Raw genomic sequence first — 19,655 nt, 5'->3', positions numbered from 1 at the left:
AGTGTTCCAGCTGGCAGCCTGTTGTCTCATACTCTGTTTATGTTAATATATATGACTTAGAAGATACATGCTCATTTTACATGTTTATTTAAACATCTTTTTTGTTGTTTTACTGATTTTATAAATGTCCTTCAAACAGATCCAGTAAATTCAGTCCTGAGATATGTTTCCCTGCCACTGATTCTGCTGCTGGCAAACGTTGGCCTTCATTTCTACTTCAAGGTACTGTTCATCAGAGTAAATGAATGCATGTTTACCTGGAAGAAAAGAATAGGAGCACAGTGGAAACAGGCATTTGTGTCTCTCCAGGTCACCACAAGGCAGAATTCAAAGCAAAAGGAGAACACAGAGATGCTTGTTTTCAGAGCAGAAGGAGCGACTGATGAGGAGGAAGAGGCTGGGGGAACAGAGAAAGACCTCAGACGATTTCATCACTTCAGCCAGACTTAAAATCAGCTGGTGTGATTAGAGCCTTAATAGGCTTTTGAAGCTTCATGCATATCAAATAACAAACATTCTGGGAGTTACATTCTCATAATATAGCACTCACAGATAGTACACAAAAACTTTAATATTGCTGACATTGAGGAAAACCAACAGCATTCAAAACTTCATCTCCCACTGGTCCTTAGCTATACCAAGTTCCCCTGCTCTAACTATGATGACTGTGACTCAGGTCTTCTAATTGGAAGTTCAGTGGTTTAAACCCTGGTTCCTCCAGTTTGCACCACAGAGTCTCCTTTAGCAAGATATTGAACCCCATATTTACCAAATATATCCACAGGGGTGTGTGTGGGGGGGTTAGTGAGGGTTGTTGTAGTAAGTGATTCGGATGCTGAAATAGAATAAACAAGTGCTACATAACTACCACTCTATTTAACTTAATTAGTGAGACCACAATGTGGTAAAGTAGTTAATATCATGCATAAAACTAGCCTTGATTCAGCTCTCCAGACCTGATAAAGGATACTTCAGGAAATAGTAACGAGTAGTGGCTACTATCAGTCCATCTCAATATCTCTACCCCTTGTATCATTACACACACACACACACACACACACAAACACACACACACACACACACACACACAGTACAAGAACAAATTGCAGAAGCATTAAAGAGTAGGTAATGATACGTTTATATTATATTACACACAGTTATATTATTGCTACTACAGTGTTTTGTGGGTTTTTTGTACTGAACTGTATCATATGTGTGTAACGTGCTGATTAATAAAATAATTTCTGTATTGTTCTCCCTCCATATTACTTCAGGTTTTTTAGTTCCCGTTAACGTTTCCTTCCTGTCCTCTCAGTCTCATCTCTGTATTTTGGCTTTTAGTGTCTCCCATGTTGAGTCAGTCTTCTATGTCTGTTTACGCTTTTATCTGTGTCAAGCTTGCAGGACTAAGACATCCTGGTTTTTGTATTAATTTCTTCCAGTTTTTATTTTGATAGTACATTATCTTGTGTGCATTATGTTTAGTTTTGCTTCCCCTGTCTGCACTTCCCTTATCACCCTGGCATGCTGCTGTGTGTGTGTGTGTGTGTGTGTGTGTGTGTGTGTGTGTGTGTGTGTGTGTGTGTGTGTGTGTGTGTTCTGAAGTTATGTGTTTATTTTCCTTTGGTACTTTACGTTTTGCCTTTTTTTGTCTTTCAGCCTAAATACAAAGTTCGCCTTTTGTTTATCACTATCACACAGCACATGACAGATGCATCACCACACCAAAAACAGCAAGAATAGCAGTGCATTTTATGAAAAACCTGCAGCAATTGTTTCTCAGTTTTCACACTTTCACACTTGTTTGTTAGTTCATCACAGGGTGACTGTGGGTAAGGGTCAGTTTTGTTCTGAGCACCATCTTTGTGCCACAGTTTCTCCAAACTCTGGTCGCTCACAGAGGATCTAAAATTCAGACTGATGTACTCAACAGTGAAATTTGTTAGAGACAAAGGTTGTTTTTTTTACACTTATCTAAAGTGCAGAAGAAACTTCAGTGGACATTCTTTCACTGTTTATTGATTTACATCATTCCACAATTATATAATAATATAAGTTAGTTTAGATTTTGGATATTGCTACAATTTGTAGCTGATAGCTGTGTAAAGGCCTGAAATGTTTACACTGATAGGGCATGTGTAAACATTCATTAAACAGGGATGTTTTAACCAATATTTAATGAAATTTATTGCATTTAATCTTTTAAAGCATTTTCGTTAACTATGACTGCTGATAGAGGTTATTATGTGAGATATTATTCATAGTTAGAGGTGGTGGTATGGACAGTGATTCGGGAAGAATGGATATCGCTTTATGTGGAGTTAGGAGTGTGATTCCCACTGCGCTGTCAGCAGCAGGGTCCGGGGGAGGAGCTGAAGTGGTGACGATTAGCAGGCTGCTTTTCCCAGGCAGACGTGGCTGTCTCTACCGCAAAAAAACAAACGCAGATAAGCAAGGTGAGAAACGAGGTGATCTACTGCTGTAAAGGACTTTTAACACATTCAGTTACACTGTGTGATGTTTATGTATGAGTAATATGAATAGTAGTATGAATGAGTAATAGTGAGCTTTGTACGCCTTTAACACCGGTTAACACAATGAAACTTCACGGAAGCAGCAACAGCTGGAACAGCTGCAGAGGACAGTGGGAGGAAAAGGAGGGGCCGCCACCGAAGACACAGAGGACGCCGATAACCCGAAACTACGTAGGAAGGTTCGCAGAACGTCCTCCACACCGTCGTCTTTATCAAAAGCAAAAGTTTCCTTTCTCTACCTGAGCACTTTTCTGACACTTTGCTACTTGTTATTCCTCCAATTTCACACAAAGATCTCGACTCTGAGATCTGACTCAGAGTCGTGGGTGGTGGGGAGGAGGTGGGGTGGCACTCTATGTTGATAAAAATTTAAGGTTTGAAAAAATGAGTAGAATGACGAGGGTGGTAGATGGAGTGATGGAATGTATAACAGTGGAAATAAATATGAAAAAACAGAAAAATATAATTGTCAGTTGCATATATAGAACACCAGGGTCAAAGATTGAGACTTTTAAGGACATTATGGAGGACTTATATACAAATCTGAATCAGAAAAGAATGTTTATTTGTGGAGACTTTAATATTGATTTATTGAACCCAAATCATAATAAGAGTATTGAAGAATTTATTGATTCAATGTACTGTATGGGATTATTTCCCCTGATAACAAGACCGACGAGAATAACCACTCATGGTGCAACTCTATTAGATAATATTTTTACAAATGTAATGGAAGAAAATATAAAAGGCGGGATATTGATAAATGATATAAGTGACCACTTACCAGTTTTTGTAACTTATGACTGTTGCTATAAAGTTCATAGAAATGAATGTAAGACGATATATAAAACAATTAGAACAGAAAAGACAATGCAGTGTCTCAAAAATGAGTTAATAAAACAAGATTGGACTATTGTATATAAACACAAGGATGTCAATAAAGCCTATGAGGCATTCTTAAGCATATTCATGGCCTTATTAGAGAAAAACAGCCTACTCATTGAAGTCAACAGGAAAGATAAGTATACAGGAAGACCATGGATGACGAAGGGACTGCAAAATGCCTGTAAAAAAAAAGAACACCTTATATAGAGAATTCATTAAAAAGAGAACTACAGAATCTGAAAAGAAATATAAAAAGTATAAAAATAAATTAACTAACATAATGAGAACTTGTAAAAAAGAATACTTCATCAAAAAGTTAGAAGATAATAAAAATAGCATGAAAGGGATATGGAAGGTATTAAATAGTATAATAAAAAATGGACCAAGGACTAATGACTACCCTGGGTATTTTATGGAAGGGACAAATACTATTAGTAAAATGAACGAAGTAGTAAATGGATTCAATGATTTTTTTGTAAAAATAGGGCCAAAACTGGCTGCGGAAATAAAGGTTGATATGATAGAAAGGGAGACTGCAGGAAATATTGAAAGGAATGCAAGTTCAATGTTTTTAAGAGCAGTGGAAGAGAAGGAGATATATGATATTGTCAGTGGACTTAAGAACAAAACAAGTACTGACTGTCATGATATTGATATGGTAACGGTAAAGAGAGTAATTGATGGTATTGTAAAACCGCTACAATATATTTTTAATTTGTCTTTCCAGGAAGTGGTTTTTCCACAAAAAATGAAAGTTGCAAAAATTATTCCCATTTATAAATCAGGTGAAAAGCATTGTTTTACAAATTATAGACCAGTGTCGGTACTCTCCCAGTTTTCTAAGATACTGGAAAAACTATTTCTAAAAAGATTTGATAGCTTTGTGGATAAACATGAATTGTTGGCAAATTGCCAGTATGGGTTTAGAAATAACAGATCAACAGTTTTGGCATTGATGGATTTAATGGAAGAAATAACTGAATGTATGGATAACAAGAAGTATGCACTTGGAGTCTTTCTAGATCTAAAAAAAGCATTTGATATTGTTGACCACAAAATTCTAATAATCAAACTGGAAAAATATGGGTTTAGGGGTGTGGTATTAGATTGGATAAAAAGCTATGTGATGAATCGACAGCAATATGTACAAATAAATGAGTTTAAATCTAAACTGATGGATATTGAATGTGGAGTACCTCAAGGATCAGTGTTGGGACCAAAAATGTTTATTATGTATATAAATGATATTTGTAAAGTATCGAAGATACTAAAGTTTGTAATTTTTGCAGATGATACCAATATACTTTGTTCAGGTGTGGAATTTCAACTGTGTGATCACTTGGAGGTGATCACACAGGAGTTAAAGATATTAAAGAAGTGGTTTGATAGAAACAAGTTGTCCTTAAATTTAAATAAAACAAAATTTATGTTATTCGGAAACTATAAGAAAAACATTAACATTGAAATTTGTGTTGATAATGTATATCTAGAAAGGGTTAATACCATAAAATTTCTTGGTGTGATCATTGATCATAAGGCCTGTTGGAAATCACACATCACTTATGTGAGGGGAAAGTTAGCACGGGGGATTGCTGTCTTGGGGAAAGTAAAACAATTTCTGGATAGGAAAACATTGTATATGTTATATTGTGCTTTACTATTACCATACATGAGTTATTGTGTAGAGGTTTGGGGAAATACATATAAAAGTAATATTCAGACTATAATCATAATGCAGAAAAGGGCTATTAGACTAATAAATCAGGAGGGGTATAGGGCTCACACAAACGCGCTCTTTATTAAGATGCAAGCTATAAAATTCCAGGATCTGGTCAAGTTTAAAACAGTGCAAATAATATATAAGGCAAGGAAAGGGATGCTCCCAATCGAAATAAGTAAATGGTTCTTAGAAAGAGAAGGGAGGTATAATTTTAGAGGGAAGTGGAATTTAAAATTACAAAGAGTAAGAACAACATTGAAAAGGATGTCTATTTCAATAGCGGGAGTTAAATTCTGGAATGAGTTAAAAGAAGAAATAAAGGTCAGTAGTGATATAAACCAGTTTAAAATAAAACTCAAAAAAGAAATTTTAAATAAGTATAAGAATGAAGAAAATGCAATTAACCCAAGACAGCAGTCAAACTGATGTTTATTTTCTTCTACAAATTAGCAAATCTAAATATAGTTTTAGTTGAACATGAGAAATTTTTTTTTTTTTGTGATGTTATTATGTTCTAAGTTGAAGGCATTGTAAACGTTTTTGTTGTTCAAATTTAGATGATGAAGATGTAAACCTGAGGGGGTAGGGCTACATAAGTATATACTTCTGCCTACTCCTTTTCAAACAACTGCATGGAATGATTTTATGAAATGTTGGTGAATGTATATGTTTGAAATAAAAATGAACTGAACTGAACTGAACTGACTTCTTTTTATACATTTAGCAGGAACAGCATGTTGATGAACATCAATATACCAAGCATAAAGTGTAAACATGCTAGATTATAACAAAACTGCTAATTAACATCTGTAGTCCCAGGGCAGGTCATAGAAAAATTTGTAATAAACAAAAACTTACAAATACACAACAAAAACAAAAATAAATGACACGTGTCACCCGTAAAAATGGTCACACATCTTCTTTATAACACTGAGTTCCCTACAGTGACAGCAGTTTGTCCAAATGCCTATAAAACACCTTGCAGTGCCCTCTAGGGATGGCCTTAGTGCCAACTCTGCAATCTGTCTTGATTAATAAATTAATTTAAAGGATGTGGGGGGCAAGTCCATGTAGAACATTATATGTCAAACAGGCGTACATATTGTCATCACCTCGAGCACAGTAGATTGTTCAAATTGATGGCATGGGTGCATTTACTAAAAATCTTGGATGACTTTATTCTGTGTGACCCTGTAGGGCTGGGTAGTGTCACTGATTTCTAGAATCGATTCAATTCCGATTCACAAGGTCCCGAATCAATTTGATCTACTATTCGATTCGATTCTTGGAAATTTTGCCTAAGACAGTCAGAAACATTATAATTCAGATCATGCATCAGTACATTTCCATATTTTTATTTCTATAAAAAGAAAGCTGACACTTGTGAGACTTTATCAAAGGTGTAAGCATCACAGCAGATGCCTTTGTATCAAAGTAGCTGAGGATAAAACACAGAAAAACATGAAGATGGTTTTCCTGGCCTGGGATTTTATAAAAATATTCTGCAGTAGATCAAAAACGAAAGAAAACCATTAATCAACATATGAACATTACCTGATGCTGCTGAAGTGAAGCAGAGCACAGTTACAGAGGTTTTATTAGAGACACAGCCAAGCATTTTGCAATTTTGCATAATTTTAAAAGGTTTAAATTTGTTCAGCAGGGGCGTTTTTAGCCCATTTTTGAGGGTTCTTCAGCACCCCCAAAATGATTCAAAGCACCCCCAAAGATTTCTTACTTTTTTGACAATATTTGCTGTTTGTGTGACACACTACTAAAAATATAAAAAGCATACAGTACTTATTTGAGATGTAACATTTTAACAACAAAAGTATAGATAACCCCTCCCCCCTCCCAAAATGGTTTGTTCCAGCTCGCCTCTCTAGCGCCGTTGCTGCCAGAGCGATAGTGGCTGAGACGCAGCGGAGCGGTGTGAGTGCCTGGCTTAAAACAGGACATATTAGCTGCATTTAACCTTCAGTTACTCTTTATATAGTTAGGTAGGAGTCAGGCCATGTTTCTCTTTAACTGAAAAACATTACACCCAGGTAACCTGCTGTGTTGAAAACGTGTTTCCCGACTGTGTTTGCTACCCTAGCTACAATCCGTCCAACTCTGTAGTAAAATCAGCGATATTTGACCGTCCTGTTGCTCCCATTGAAATTTATATAGCCTATTTAAAATCTAAAACTTAACATTGTCCGTAGCCTGCTGTTGTTACCACTGTCCTGTTTGAAATGTAATGAGAGAAACTGGTTATTTTGTCATATGTGCCGATATTGAACCCAAGGTACTAACAAGCTAACTGACTGGATGCCCATTAACCTTATAACTCCTGTTGTGTGTGTGTGTGTGTACAGAGAGACAGCCAGGTTCATATAAGATCAGATCAAATGATCCATCAATAAAGGATTTTGTTGGATCAGTGTTTCAATATTTATATCCTTTATTAGATGTACATGTGGTTTGGTTATTTGCCTTTTGGTTGAAAGTACACTGAGAGAGGACTTTTTTATTAGTGCTCTTAATAGTTTTTTTTTCATCTAATTGAATACAATCTATTTGTGTATGATTGTCAGTCCAAAGAGGGAGAGAGGAAAGAGGAGAACATGAGGAGAAAGTACAAGGTCAGGAAGAACCAGGTAAGAAAACAGACAGGGAATAGTGACAGGCAAAACAGAAACTGTTAAACTGGCATAGAAAAAAAAACAACAACAACTAATTTTACTGTGTTCTCCCTATATTAAAGCTGCTATACAGAATCTGCAAAACAAACTGGGTTGTCAGCCCTGGCACTGCATTACCATATTGAGCTTCAGTCAGAGGAAGTCACGGTTGCCAAAAACCTTTTGAAGCTCAAGAGTGAGGCTGGTGCTATTCCAGATATGTTAACATTGTACAATCTTCTGGATAATCGGATCTTCCCCACACTGAAAACTGTTATTCAGGTTGCCCTAACAAACCCAGTTAGCAGCTGTAGCTGTGAAAGGTCTTTTAGTGTCTTGAGTCAGCTCCATACCTGGCTGAGAAGGACCATGGGTCAAAGCAGACACCAGCACCTGGCTGTGATGTCAGTTGAGAAAGAGATGCTTGAGAGACTTGACCACCAAAATGTGATAGACAGATTTACCAACCTCAAGGTGAGGCGACATAGGTTAAAAGAAAAGAAAAAATCTGCAGAGCCATAGTAGTATCTGCAGTAAAGATCTTTTCATACATTGTATACATTGTACCATAGGCCAAGGTGTCTCAATTTTTCTAATTTTTAATAATATTTTGTACATTTCAAGGACTCTTCTATTTTTGTAGTGTATTTTTATGTATCTGTATTATATTATACATACACATTAAAAGTGAATCTCTGTCCAAAAAAATACACTCAGTTTACTTTTTACTCACTGTGAGCATCATTCATTATTTTCCCCCAGTAATTAAGGTTAGAATATGTATTTTTTAAAATTCCAATCCATTCTTCTTTGGCAGTAGTAGTCTTTAGCAGCATTTAAATAACCTTTATCAGATTTGATGGTTTTGTTACAGACTTTTCAAAAAAGTGTTTTGCTTTTCTTTCACAAATGTGGGGATTAAATTGTGTTAAAATGTACAAAACAGTCATGTCATGTTTTTTTTTTTTTTTTTTTTTTTTTAAACCTGTCCCGTTTGGTTCTTTTGCCATCAGAATTATTGTCTAAAGGCGAAGAAAGATGCCCAACGGATTTACTTTACCAAATGGACCATCCCAGCCTTGCCGTAATGGTCCATTTGATTTACCTTTTATTGTTTATTTTATTTTATTTTATTTTATTTTTTTTACTTGCTAGATACGGGACAGGGAAACGAGAGCAACATAATAAACAACATCACAATGATATATGGGAATATGACAGTAAATACTAAATATTAAACATTATTGGGCAGCACGTGAGATCGACAGCGCACAGTGTGCTTTGAGGTAGGAGCCAAAAAGGGTGTAGTTTGTGTGTGTGATCACCTGTGTGTACACCTGTGAGCATGGACGCGCTTGTTTTTTTAAAAGGTTCCTTCATGTAATGATCTGCTAGAGGGTGTGGGGGGCCACTGCCCCGTCCTCCAGGGCATGAAGCAGGTATGGAGGAGATCAAAACTCCAGACATCCAGAGGCCCCCAGAACACAAGAGACCAAGGAAGACCAACAGAGGGGCAGCCGCGCCACTGTCCCAGAAAGAGCTGAGGAGAGTCCCAGATGAGGGATCACTCAGCAGCCACGGAGCAGAAGCCAGGGGGGGTTGCAGTGACGTGTCCGTGAGCTCCGCCGGCAGCCAGCTGTGCCTGAGTGACCGAGCCCCAGGCCGAGAGGCCGAGGGCACCCCACCCCCGAAGTGGCCCGAGCGAGCCCCAGGTTTCCAGGCCCCGATAAGCAGCCACCAAGGAGTGAGCCGGTGTGTACCCGGACGCCCACCCCCGGACACAAAGAACCACCAACGCATCGATGTCTGAGGGCGTCTGCCACCGGCAGGGGAAGTGGTGGGGGGAGATAGGCCTCCAAACCTTGGAGGGCCTGAGATATCCCCAGAGAGGTGGCGTCTGATACCCAACCTGACATATAGACACAGACATACAGGCACACACAGATACAAACATCCATTCCCACCCTCATGCTCTCATAGGCAATTACTCCACACTCAACCAACGTGGAGACAGACATAAAGAGACGCTGTACACACAATCACACTCCCCAAGCGTACTCTAAGAACCGGGTCTAGGTACCCTTGCCCCTGGAGGGGGAAACTGCACCCAGACCCAGGTGGTGTTACCCTTTTCCCTGCAGTGGGGAGAAGCAGACTGCCCCGACTCCGCAGCAGCAGGGAGGCCCCACACACCAGACCCCAGTCGGACGGCCAACTCCTCCTCCTAGCCCCCCCGCTCCAGCAGGCCGCAGAGACCGGGGGTGTGAGAAGACTCCAAACCTCCCTCTACCCGCTCATATGTAGTGTTGATGTATATGTGTTCTAAGGTGCATTTAAAACCCAGGAGGGCATGGAGCTACCTGCCAGAGAGCAGCAGGTAAGCGCATAGCCCCTCCTGATAGCCCTCAATGTCTACGTGTATTTAAAATTGAGAGGTGGGCAACGACGCCAGGGGTGAGGTGTACACCCTGATGGTAATTTGGAGTCCGTGTTGCGTGCCCACCCCCAAGATCCTATATGTATGTGTTATGAGAGTGTGAGTAATGTGAATGTCTAAGTTGTGAGATAAAATTGAGGCAGAGGCAGCCAGAAGGGGACAGAGGGGGGGATGCCTCCTCTGCACCCTGGTGACACACCCCTACCCCAAGGCCCTGCATGTGTGGGTGATTGTGGTGGAGCGGGAAGAGGGAGGCAGCTGGAGATGGGGAGGGAAGAAAGGGAGGGGCAAGTGACCCCTCCCTGGGGCCAGCTCCCCCGCTGACCCCAGTAGGCACCCCCATGCTCTGCAACCCGCCAGGGAAAGGGGGCCCAGGCCCATCCGGACCAGGGCCCATGTCATGTTTTGTGACGAGGACCCAGGCACAGAGAGACTTGGTGAATTTAAGAATCTCATGATTTAATAAAGAAATTTGCAGACTTAACAGAGAGGGTAAAATTATGATGACTGATAATGGAGATGAAGACAACAGGCGACGAGGACAGGGAGGAACAGGGGTTTAAATGCACCAAGGAGACAGTCAGAGGGAACTTGGGACAACTGGAGACATTTAAGGATGCAGGGACTGACAGAGACGGGGAAGAAGTCTCATCGTGACGAGTAAAGTTTACCTTGCCTGGATGGGCAGCTCTCTGGGTATTCAGCACCCCCAAAGCTCTGATCCTAGAATCGCCCCTGTTGTTCAGTAGCCTATTGAACGGCAGAAATGAGGCTTTACCGGTAAAAGGAAAAAAAACAGCGGCCGACAGCGCTGTAAACAACGGTAGACTTCTGCGTAACAAGCAAGCGAATAATGCAGAAAACAGAATTTTAGACGGGAAACTGTTCTTGAAGTATAATGAGAGAGAGAGAGAGAGAGAGCTGTGCATGAAGTGTGATTTTATCGTGGTGGAAGCAAAACAGTAAAAGTAAGAGGGAATTCATGACGATGTTTATGTGAAGAGTAGTTTGGATCTTCTTTTGCTGCTGGCTCAGTCAGTGTTGTTTGGAGAGAGATAAAACCTACAGCTCAGAATCAGCGCAAAAAGGGCGTAAACACAAAGCGCGGACCCGCTGAAACATCAGAATCAGTGAGCTGTAGGCTTTCAGCCCCGACCGTGTCCGTGCCGTTGGGTGAGAAAGGCGACATCTCACTGATTCTGATCCGTCGGCGGCTCCGCGCTTTGTGTTTACGTCTTTGTGCAGAATCCGTGTAACTGCTCTCATTTACTGTTTTAGCTGTTTGGTGGTTGTTGAAATTTTGTGAGGTTTAACCTGAGATTCTGGCTTTTCGGGCAAAATAAATTTATATTAAAAAATCCATTCAGGATTTTTAATGAATGATATCACGTTATCCAAGCTAGAATCGATTTTAATCGATAAATCGATAATCAAAACCCACCCCTATGACCCTGTGCTTTTGTTGGTGTATCACACACTGCTGTGAAAAGCAATTTTCCTCCTTCATGATTTCTCTTCTTTTGCTTTTTTTGTGCATATTTGTGTCACTTTAATGTTTCATATCTTCGATTTTAGGCCCATATTTTAAAGATTTTATAGTTTAAAGTGTGGCTTCCAATTTAGTCCTCAGAAACATTCATGAAATTAGTCAAGATTTAAAACTGTCTAAACAGAGACAATTCTCTGGTTGCATTTCTTCCCACTGCCACTATAAAAGGATTGACTTCCTTTCTCATTCAGATCATCTTCCCAAATGTTAAACTGTGAGTCCTTGCTAATACTTTTTAGGCTAATGTAGGAGTGCTTAAAATTATGAGCACTTAACCTCAAGAATGTATCATCTGTGTCAATATTACTTTTTAATCACCAGATGGAGACAGCATGTGTGTTTCTGTGGATGATTGTAGGGTTGGTGCAAATTTGCTTATAATGAATCAATATGTAATATCCGAGAGTCACTAGATTACTCGAGCAGTTTTATTTTTATTAAAAAAACCTGAATTTTTAAAGATGTGGTGAGCTCCAGTCTATAGAGCTGCTCATGCCAAAGCCCCGTGGATGAATTAAAAAAAGAATTCAAAACGAAAGGGGAAGTGTTTTGAGAGGATAAACCAAATGTGAAGTGTTTTTTGCACACTGTAGTTTTTTGTAGAGTTGACTGTCATCTGGTTCCCATAAATGACACGAAGCAGCCTCTTTTTTCAGTCATGGGGTGCAGACAGCAGACAGTGCTTCATTTTTTGACCTTCGGTAAGACATAATTTTATAATGCTTTTGTAGAGAGACAGTTTTGGTCTTTGAGGTTTAGCTTTCAGTGCAAATATTGATCACTTTAGATAAATGACTACAGATGTATGTGCTTACTTTACACAATAAGCAATGTCATTTTGTTCCCTCCAAAAGTTTCTTGCCTCTTGGCCTTCACTTCACCTGCTGCAGGTCAGTCTGTTCTTGTGTGTGAATTTTTTAATTCTTTTCAACTTTAGGAAAGTATTAAATATAGTTTATATTATGTCCCCGATAGGACAGATCAGACTAGCTGGGTCTGGGTCCACTCAGTGCTCTGGAAGAGTTGAAATCTATCACAGTGGCTCCTGGGGAACAGTCTGTGACGATGACTGGGGCATTAGTGATGCCAATGTGGTCTGTAGAAAACTGGGCTGTGGGGCAGCATTGGAGGCCACTTCATCTGCTCGCTTCGGTCAAGGAAGTGGACAAATCTGGCTTGATAATGTGGCCTGTTCAGGAAATGAAAATTCTCTAACTGAGTGTGGACACAGAGGATTTGGGACGCACGACTGTAACCATGGTGAGGATGCTGGTGTTGTTTGTTCAGGTGAGAAATACTTTAGGTAATTTATGTTGAATAAATGTAGCTGTGTATTTTAACAGCTAGTCACGAAACTGATTACCATCCTTTGCAACTTGCTTTTGGACTTTGTGTAATTATTGCTATGACTAAGAAACCCAAAAAATAATAAGTGAAGGTGCTCTGTCTTTTCTTGGTAATATTTTGTCTGTTCTGTCGCTAGCACCTCAGATCAGGTTTGCTGGATCTACTTCATGTTCAGGAAGAGTAGAATTCTACTACAACAGTGCGTGGGGAACAGTCTGTGACGATGACTGGGACTTAAATGATGCTAAGGTGGTCTGTAGACAGCTGGGCTGTGGGAGAGCATTGGAGGCCACTTCATCTGCTCGCTTCGGTCAAGGAAGTGGAAAAATCTGGCTTGATGATGTGGCCTGTTCAGGAAGTGAAAGTTCTCTAACTGAGTGTGGACACAGAGGATTTGGGATGCACAACTGTAAACATGGTGAGGATGCTGGTGTCGTCTGTTCAGGTGAGAAGTGTTTGTTATACTCTTATCAAAACATAGATAAAAATGTGCTAAATTAATAAACAATACATTTTGAACTCTTTCTTTATTAAGAACACCCATGAAGCGTTCTCAGTGGTGGTGGACATTAAACACAATCATTGTTTAAAATAACCAGCTGTTCCTCCTTTGGCATCAATAACTTCAAACAAACATATTTGCAAGACTTTGTGCCCCAACTGGTCAATCATCTGATTGCTTACATAATGCCCACGTTCTAGCACTGTACTGTCACCGTACTTAGCCAGTCTTAAAATATGCCAGCCCCTTTCTGAGTTCTGATCTCTGTGTCAGATATTTGTGTTTTCATGAGTGTGTGATGAGACAAAAATCGGTGCTTGTGTCAAAATGGCTGAAGATATCTTTATCAACATCAGTTTCCTTTCTTTGATATAGAGCATCCATGCCCAAATACGGTACCACATGATTTTACACCCACAATACTTGATATTTATAGTTGTAGTATGGTGCTGTTTTTTCTCAGTAATCTTCATGCAGCAACTTCCCTCTTGGTTTCCTGCTATGGACCGCATGCCTGTTCAGTTGTATTTAGAAAACACATTAACAGCGGTGCTTATCAACTGAACTAATTCGCTTGAATTAGCTCTAACTTGAACAAAGAGGTTAAAGTGATTTTTGGAGGTGGAAAACCTAAGAGAGGACGCACCATGAGGAAAGAAATCACTGAGAAACAAGAGCACGCGGAGACCACAAGTCCTCCGAAGGGCAAGAACTATACGAAAACCTGTTTTAGTGTTTTAAGATGTTCCTATGAGAACATGCTAATAACATCCTGTTTTTATTACAATATGATGACATTAGCCTGTTTCTATTAAACAGGCTGATGTCAGTATGTTCAGTAAAAAGATCAAGGACATCAGCAATATATACTGATTATTACTGCTGATGTCAGCATGACAACATCGTGTTATTCAGTTTGTTTTGGATTATGATATTTTTAGCACAAAGATTTTTTTAAATACAAAAATGCTGATAAATGTATTTTCTTGCCACTAATTTATTACAACTCGGGTGTCAAACAAGTGAAACAATAATAATTTCATTTGTCAGGTATTAATGGCCCGTGGGAGGCGAATCTTCATTCCTGCTAAGTATTCATGCAAGCAGGGACACAACTTTTTTTCTAATGAATGATCACTTCAAATAAACAGAGAACACAAAAAGCCAAAAGCAAAACAGTCATTTTATTCATTATTTTTATTTAAGAAAAAAGTTCATGTGACTTACCATTCACTTCAAGGATGGATGCCATTAAACAAATGTTAGATTTGTGTGATAAGTGGGGAATTTAGCAGTACAACTAAGTTCAGCTTAGAATGAAGCTTCAACACATAATACAGTGTCTCAATTTCTTTTCATTCAGGGCTACAGTAGTCAAATAACTGCTGTTATTTCCAACTATGGTTCAGTAGCAAGGACCGCAACTCCAAATATGAATGAAAACCATCATTTGATGTGGGCCAGGGTACAGACCAGCAGTTTGGAGAAGGCTTTATAAAAGCTCGGAAATGACCTGGCAGCTAAATGGACTGACTTTTATATAGTGCTTTTCTACTCTACTTGAACACTCAAAGTGCTTTATACAGCATGCCTCATTCACTGATTCACATAATGAGAAATGGTTTAGAGAGGAACTTGGGGTTTGCTATGTTGCCAAAAGGCACTTAGGCATGCAGATTGGAGACTCGAGCAGCCAAGAATCAAACTACCAACCTTTCAGTTAGGAGATGGTCTACTCTACCTCTTGAGCTACAGCTACCCCTGGTATTTATGAGAAAACGTAGTTAGCAATGACAAAGGCAGGGAGAGTGGGGCATGTTCTGTACAGAACTATTACTGCTAACAGACATGAAATGAAGTCAGATGGAGGATGGGGGGATGGGGAAGAGCTGGGGTGGTAGTGAGTTGGTAGTGGGTTGTAAAGTTGTAAAGTTACAAAGATTTGCTATTTAAATGCATAAACTTCTATTTATCTAAACTAACATTATGCTAAACTGTGTTTTTCAGTGAGCCTTCCAAAGCCCAGGATCTCTCTGAGTAGAGATAAGGTTGCCTGGGGTCAAGATGTCACCATTACTTGTTCGATCTTATCCGAGTTGTTTGGTGGAACTTTCATCCTCAAGAAGACCACAGGCACTTTCAGCCAGACTGCATCATCAAGTTCCACATCTGCTACCTTCAGTATCCACAAAGTGGACTTAGATCATAACGGCTCGTACCAGTGTCAGTATCAGAAAACCATTTCAGAGCAAATCTTTTCATCCTCCCTCAGTGATGCTGTCAGACTCTCTGTTAATGGTAAGAAAACAAAACAATTTCCTGAGCTCGACAGCTCCAAGAATCAAAAGCTAAAAGTGTCATTAAACCAGCAACATATTAAATCAGTATTATCCTGTTTTTTATTTGTTCATTTGTTTTGTTTGTTTTTTCAGTGAGTTTCCCGAAACCCCGTATCACCATAAATCCTGTTGGTGAGGTCACCTGGGGTCGGAACATTGCAATCACTTGTTCAATCTCCACTCAGGTTTTGGGTGGATCGTTCATTCTGAAGAAAACATCAGATTCATTTGTAAAGACCCAAACTTCTAGTACAAACTCTGCAACATTCAATATCCTTAAAGTGAACTTTGATAACGAGGGATTGTACCAGTGTCAGTATCAGAAAATGGGCTCAGGTCTTGAATTTAACTCCCCACCAAGTGACTCTGGTAGGCTCTCTGTGACAGGTAATAAAGCAAATACATGTAAGAAGCATTTTTTCAAACAAAACGAGAAATTATCATTTTTAATACAGATGATAAGTTGTTTCATAAATTGTGAAAAACTTATAGTGTTAGCTTATTTATTATCTGTTTCAGTCATAGCTTAAACTTGTTTTAATAGCTATTTACAAACAAAAGCACTAACAAAAGCAAAAAAAGCGTTATGAACAGAATCCCACTTTCATTGTAGATTTTTTGGTATCCAGAGAAAATGATCTCAAAGCCAACAGTACTGAGGAGTAAACACACACTACTTGAAACAAACTATTACATACCGTGGAGCATTTAGCAGCTAAAGAGCTAAATGCAAAACAATCATTTTATTCATTATTTTTATTAATTTTTATTCACTTCAAGGATGGATGTCGTTAAACAAATGTTAGATTTGTGTGATAAGTGGGGAATTTAGCAGTACAACTTACAGCGAAGCTTCAACACATAATACAGTGTCTCAATTTCTTTTCATTCAGGGCTACAGTAGTCAAATAACTGCTGTTATTTCCAACTATGGTTCAGTAGCAAGGACCGCAACTCCAAATATGAATGAATAACATAATTTGATGTGGGCCAGGGTACAGACCAGCAGTTTGGAGAAGGCCTCATTTAAGCTCGGAAATGACCTGGCAGCTAAATGGATTGACTTTTATATAGTGCTTTTCTACTCTACTTGAACACTCAAAGTGCTTTATACAGCATGCCTCATTCACTGATTCACATAATGAGAAATGGTTTAGAGAGGAACTTGGGGTTTGCTATCTTGCCAAAAGAAGGCATGCAGATTGGAGACTCGAGCAGCCAAGAATCAAACTACCAACCTTCCAGTTAGGAGATGGTCTACTCTACCTCTTGAGCTACAGCTACCCCTGGTATTTATTAGAAAAGGTAGTTAGCAATGACAAAGGCAGGGAGAGTGGGGCATGTTCTGTACAGAACTATTACTGCTAACAGACATGAAATGAAGTCAGATGGAGGATGGGGGGATGGGGAAGAGCTGGGGTGGTAGTGAGTTGGTAGTGGGTTGTAAAGTTATAAAGTTACAAAGATTTGCTATTTAAATGCATAAACTTCTATTTATCTAAACTAACATTATGCTAAACTGTGTTTTTCAGTGAGCCTTCCAAAGCCCAGGATCTCTCTGAATAGAGATAAGGTTGCCTGGGGTCAAGATGTCACCATTACTTGTTCGATCTTATCCGAGTTGTTTGGTGGAACTTTCATCCTCAAGAAGACCACAGGCACTTTCAGCCAGACTGCATCATCAAGTTCCACATCTGCTACCTTCAGTATCCACAAAGTGGACTTAGATCATAACGGCTCGTACCAGTGTCAGTATCAGAAAACCATTTCAGAGCAAATCTTTTCATCCTCCCTCAGTGATGCTGTCAGACTCTCTGTTAATGGTAAGAAAACAAAACAATTTCCTGAGCTCGACAGCTCCAACAATCAAAAGCTAAAAGTGTCATTAAACCAGCAACATATTAAATCAGTATTATCCTGTTTTTTGTTTGTTCATTTGTTTTGTTTGTTTTTTCAGTGAGTTTCCCGAAACCCCGTATCACCATAAATCCTGTTGGTGAGGTCACCTGGGGTCGGAACATTGCAATCACTTGTTCAATCTCCACTCAGGTTTTGGGTGGATCGTTCATTCTGAAGAAAACATCAGATTCATTTGTAAAGACCCAAACTTCTAGTACAAACTCTGCAACATTCAATATCCTTAAAGTGAACTTTGATAACGAGGGATTGTACCAGTGTCAGTATCAGAAAATGGGCTCAGGTCTTGAATTTAACTCCCCACCAAGTGACTCTGGTAGGCTCTCTGTGACAGGTAATAAAGCAAATACATGTAAGAAGCATTTTTTCAAACAAAACGAGAAATTATCATTTTTAATACAGATGATAAGTTGTTTCATAAATTGTGAAAAACTTATAGTGTTAGCTTATTTATTATATGTTTCAGTCATAGCTTAAACTTGTTTTAATAGCTATTTACAAACAAAAGCACTAACAAAAGCAACAAAAGCGTTATGAACAGAATCCCACTTTCATTGTGGATTTTTTGGTATCCAGAGAAAATGCTCTCAAAGCCAACAGTACTGAGGAGTAAACACACACTACTTGAAACAAACTATTACATACCATGGAGCATTTAGCAGCTAAAGAGCTAAATGCTACGTTGAGGCCTAAAAGATTCAGTAAAAGCACTAGATGTTACAATCCCTGACAATGCATTGCTTTAAATGTAGAAAATCTTGAGTGATGGCTGTTATGAGGAAAGGCAGCCCAGAAACTTTACCAGCAGCATTCTTCGTTGTGTGCCTCAGCTTTCGGTCTTTTACCCAAGCTAATCTGCCATTTTTCTTGGCAGATAAGCATGGACTTTCATTTACCATGTAGTAGGACACTTCTAATGTTGCTCAATAACTGCTGAATGTGTGAAAAATAACACCAAATACTAATAAGTTAGTAAGTGATGAAATGTGTTGAGTTTGATTCAGCACTTAAGCCCCCAAAAATCCTTCCTTCTGCTTTTGATTCTAGAGTTTAAACAAGTCCAGAACTAAAAGGTAGAGAGAATGATATGTTTTTAATCCCAGTTTGCTTTCACACAGTGAGACTGCAGAGGCCCAGCATCTCCTTGACGTCTCCTAATGCAGGACTTGTCTGGGGTCCTGAAGGTGCACAAATCACCAGGGGTTACAGCTTCATCCTCACCTGTTCCATTAACTCCACATTTTCCAGTGGACATTTTATTCTGAGCTTCTCTGGCTCCAACCTCACAGAGCCAGCAGTCAACAACTCAGCCTCCTTTAGTTTCCCTGTAGCTGAGTATGAACATCAGGGCAACTACAGCTGTGTGTATAAGGTCACAGTGTCCACATGGACATTCAGATCTGCTGCAACAGCACCGATTAGTGTCATCATTAAATGTAAGTACAGTGTTGAATTTATGTTTTATTAACAAAACCATATCATGACCACCTAATTTTTCTCAGGCTTAATATCTGTGTATTTTCCCTTTGTATGTTTGCAATTAAGACTAGAAAGAGAAGAAGCAGTAGAAAAAGGGGCAAAGGCTGGAATAAAAATAGAACTTAACAGAAACAGGAACTTAAACCTTGATGTTGCCAAAAAAAGAAAAAAAAATGCTGCGAAAGAGCAGTTATGTTCATATACAGATATACACTTCTGGTAAAAAAAAAAATTGTTATGTCTCATTGCACTCTGAAATGAAAGCATAATACAAATAACC

General features: G+C 39.1%; 1 protein-coding gene across 1 annotated transcript in view; it reads left to right on the top strand.

Annotated features, from left to right (window-relative positions):
• The window catches only part of LOC134625691 (deleted in malignant brain tumors 1 protein-like), a 246,300-nt gene that overhangs the window by 201,661 nt on the left and 24,984 nt on the right, over positions 1-19,655 (top strand). Inside the window, exons 6-10 of the mRNA XM_065470669.1 lie at positions 7,767-7,781; positions 9,870-9,875; positions 12,767-13,078; positions 13,275-13,583; positions 13,933-13,953. Coding sequence (XP_065326741.1) covers positions 7,767-7,781; positions 9,870-9,875; positions 12,767-13,078; positions 13,275-13,583; positions 13,933-13,953 — 663 coding nt within the window. The remainder of the gene's footprint in view (positions 1-7,766; positions 7,782-9,869; positions 9,876-12,766; positions 13,079-13,274; positions 13,584-13,932; positions 13,954-19,655) is intronic.

Source organism: Pelmatolapia mariae, linkage group LG4 (assembly GCF_036321145.2).
Source record: "Pelmatolapia mariae isolate MD_Pm_ZW linkage group LG4, Pm_UMD_F_2, whole genome shotgun sequence".
NCBI classification, from domain to species: Eukaryota; Metazoa; Chordata; class Actinopteri; order Cichliformes; family Cichlidae; genus Pelmatolapia; species Pelmatolapia mariae.
This window is presented reverse-complemented; position numbering and strand designations above follow the sequence as displayed.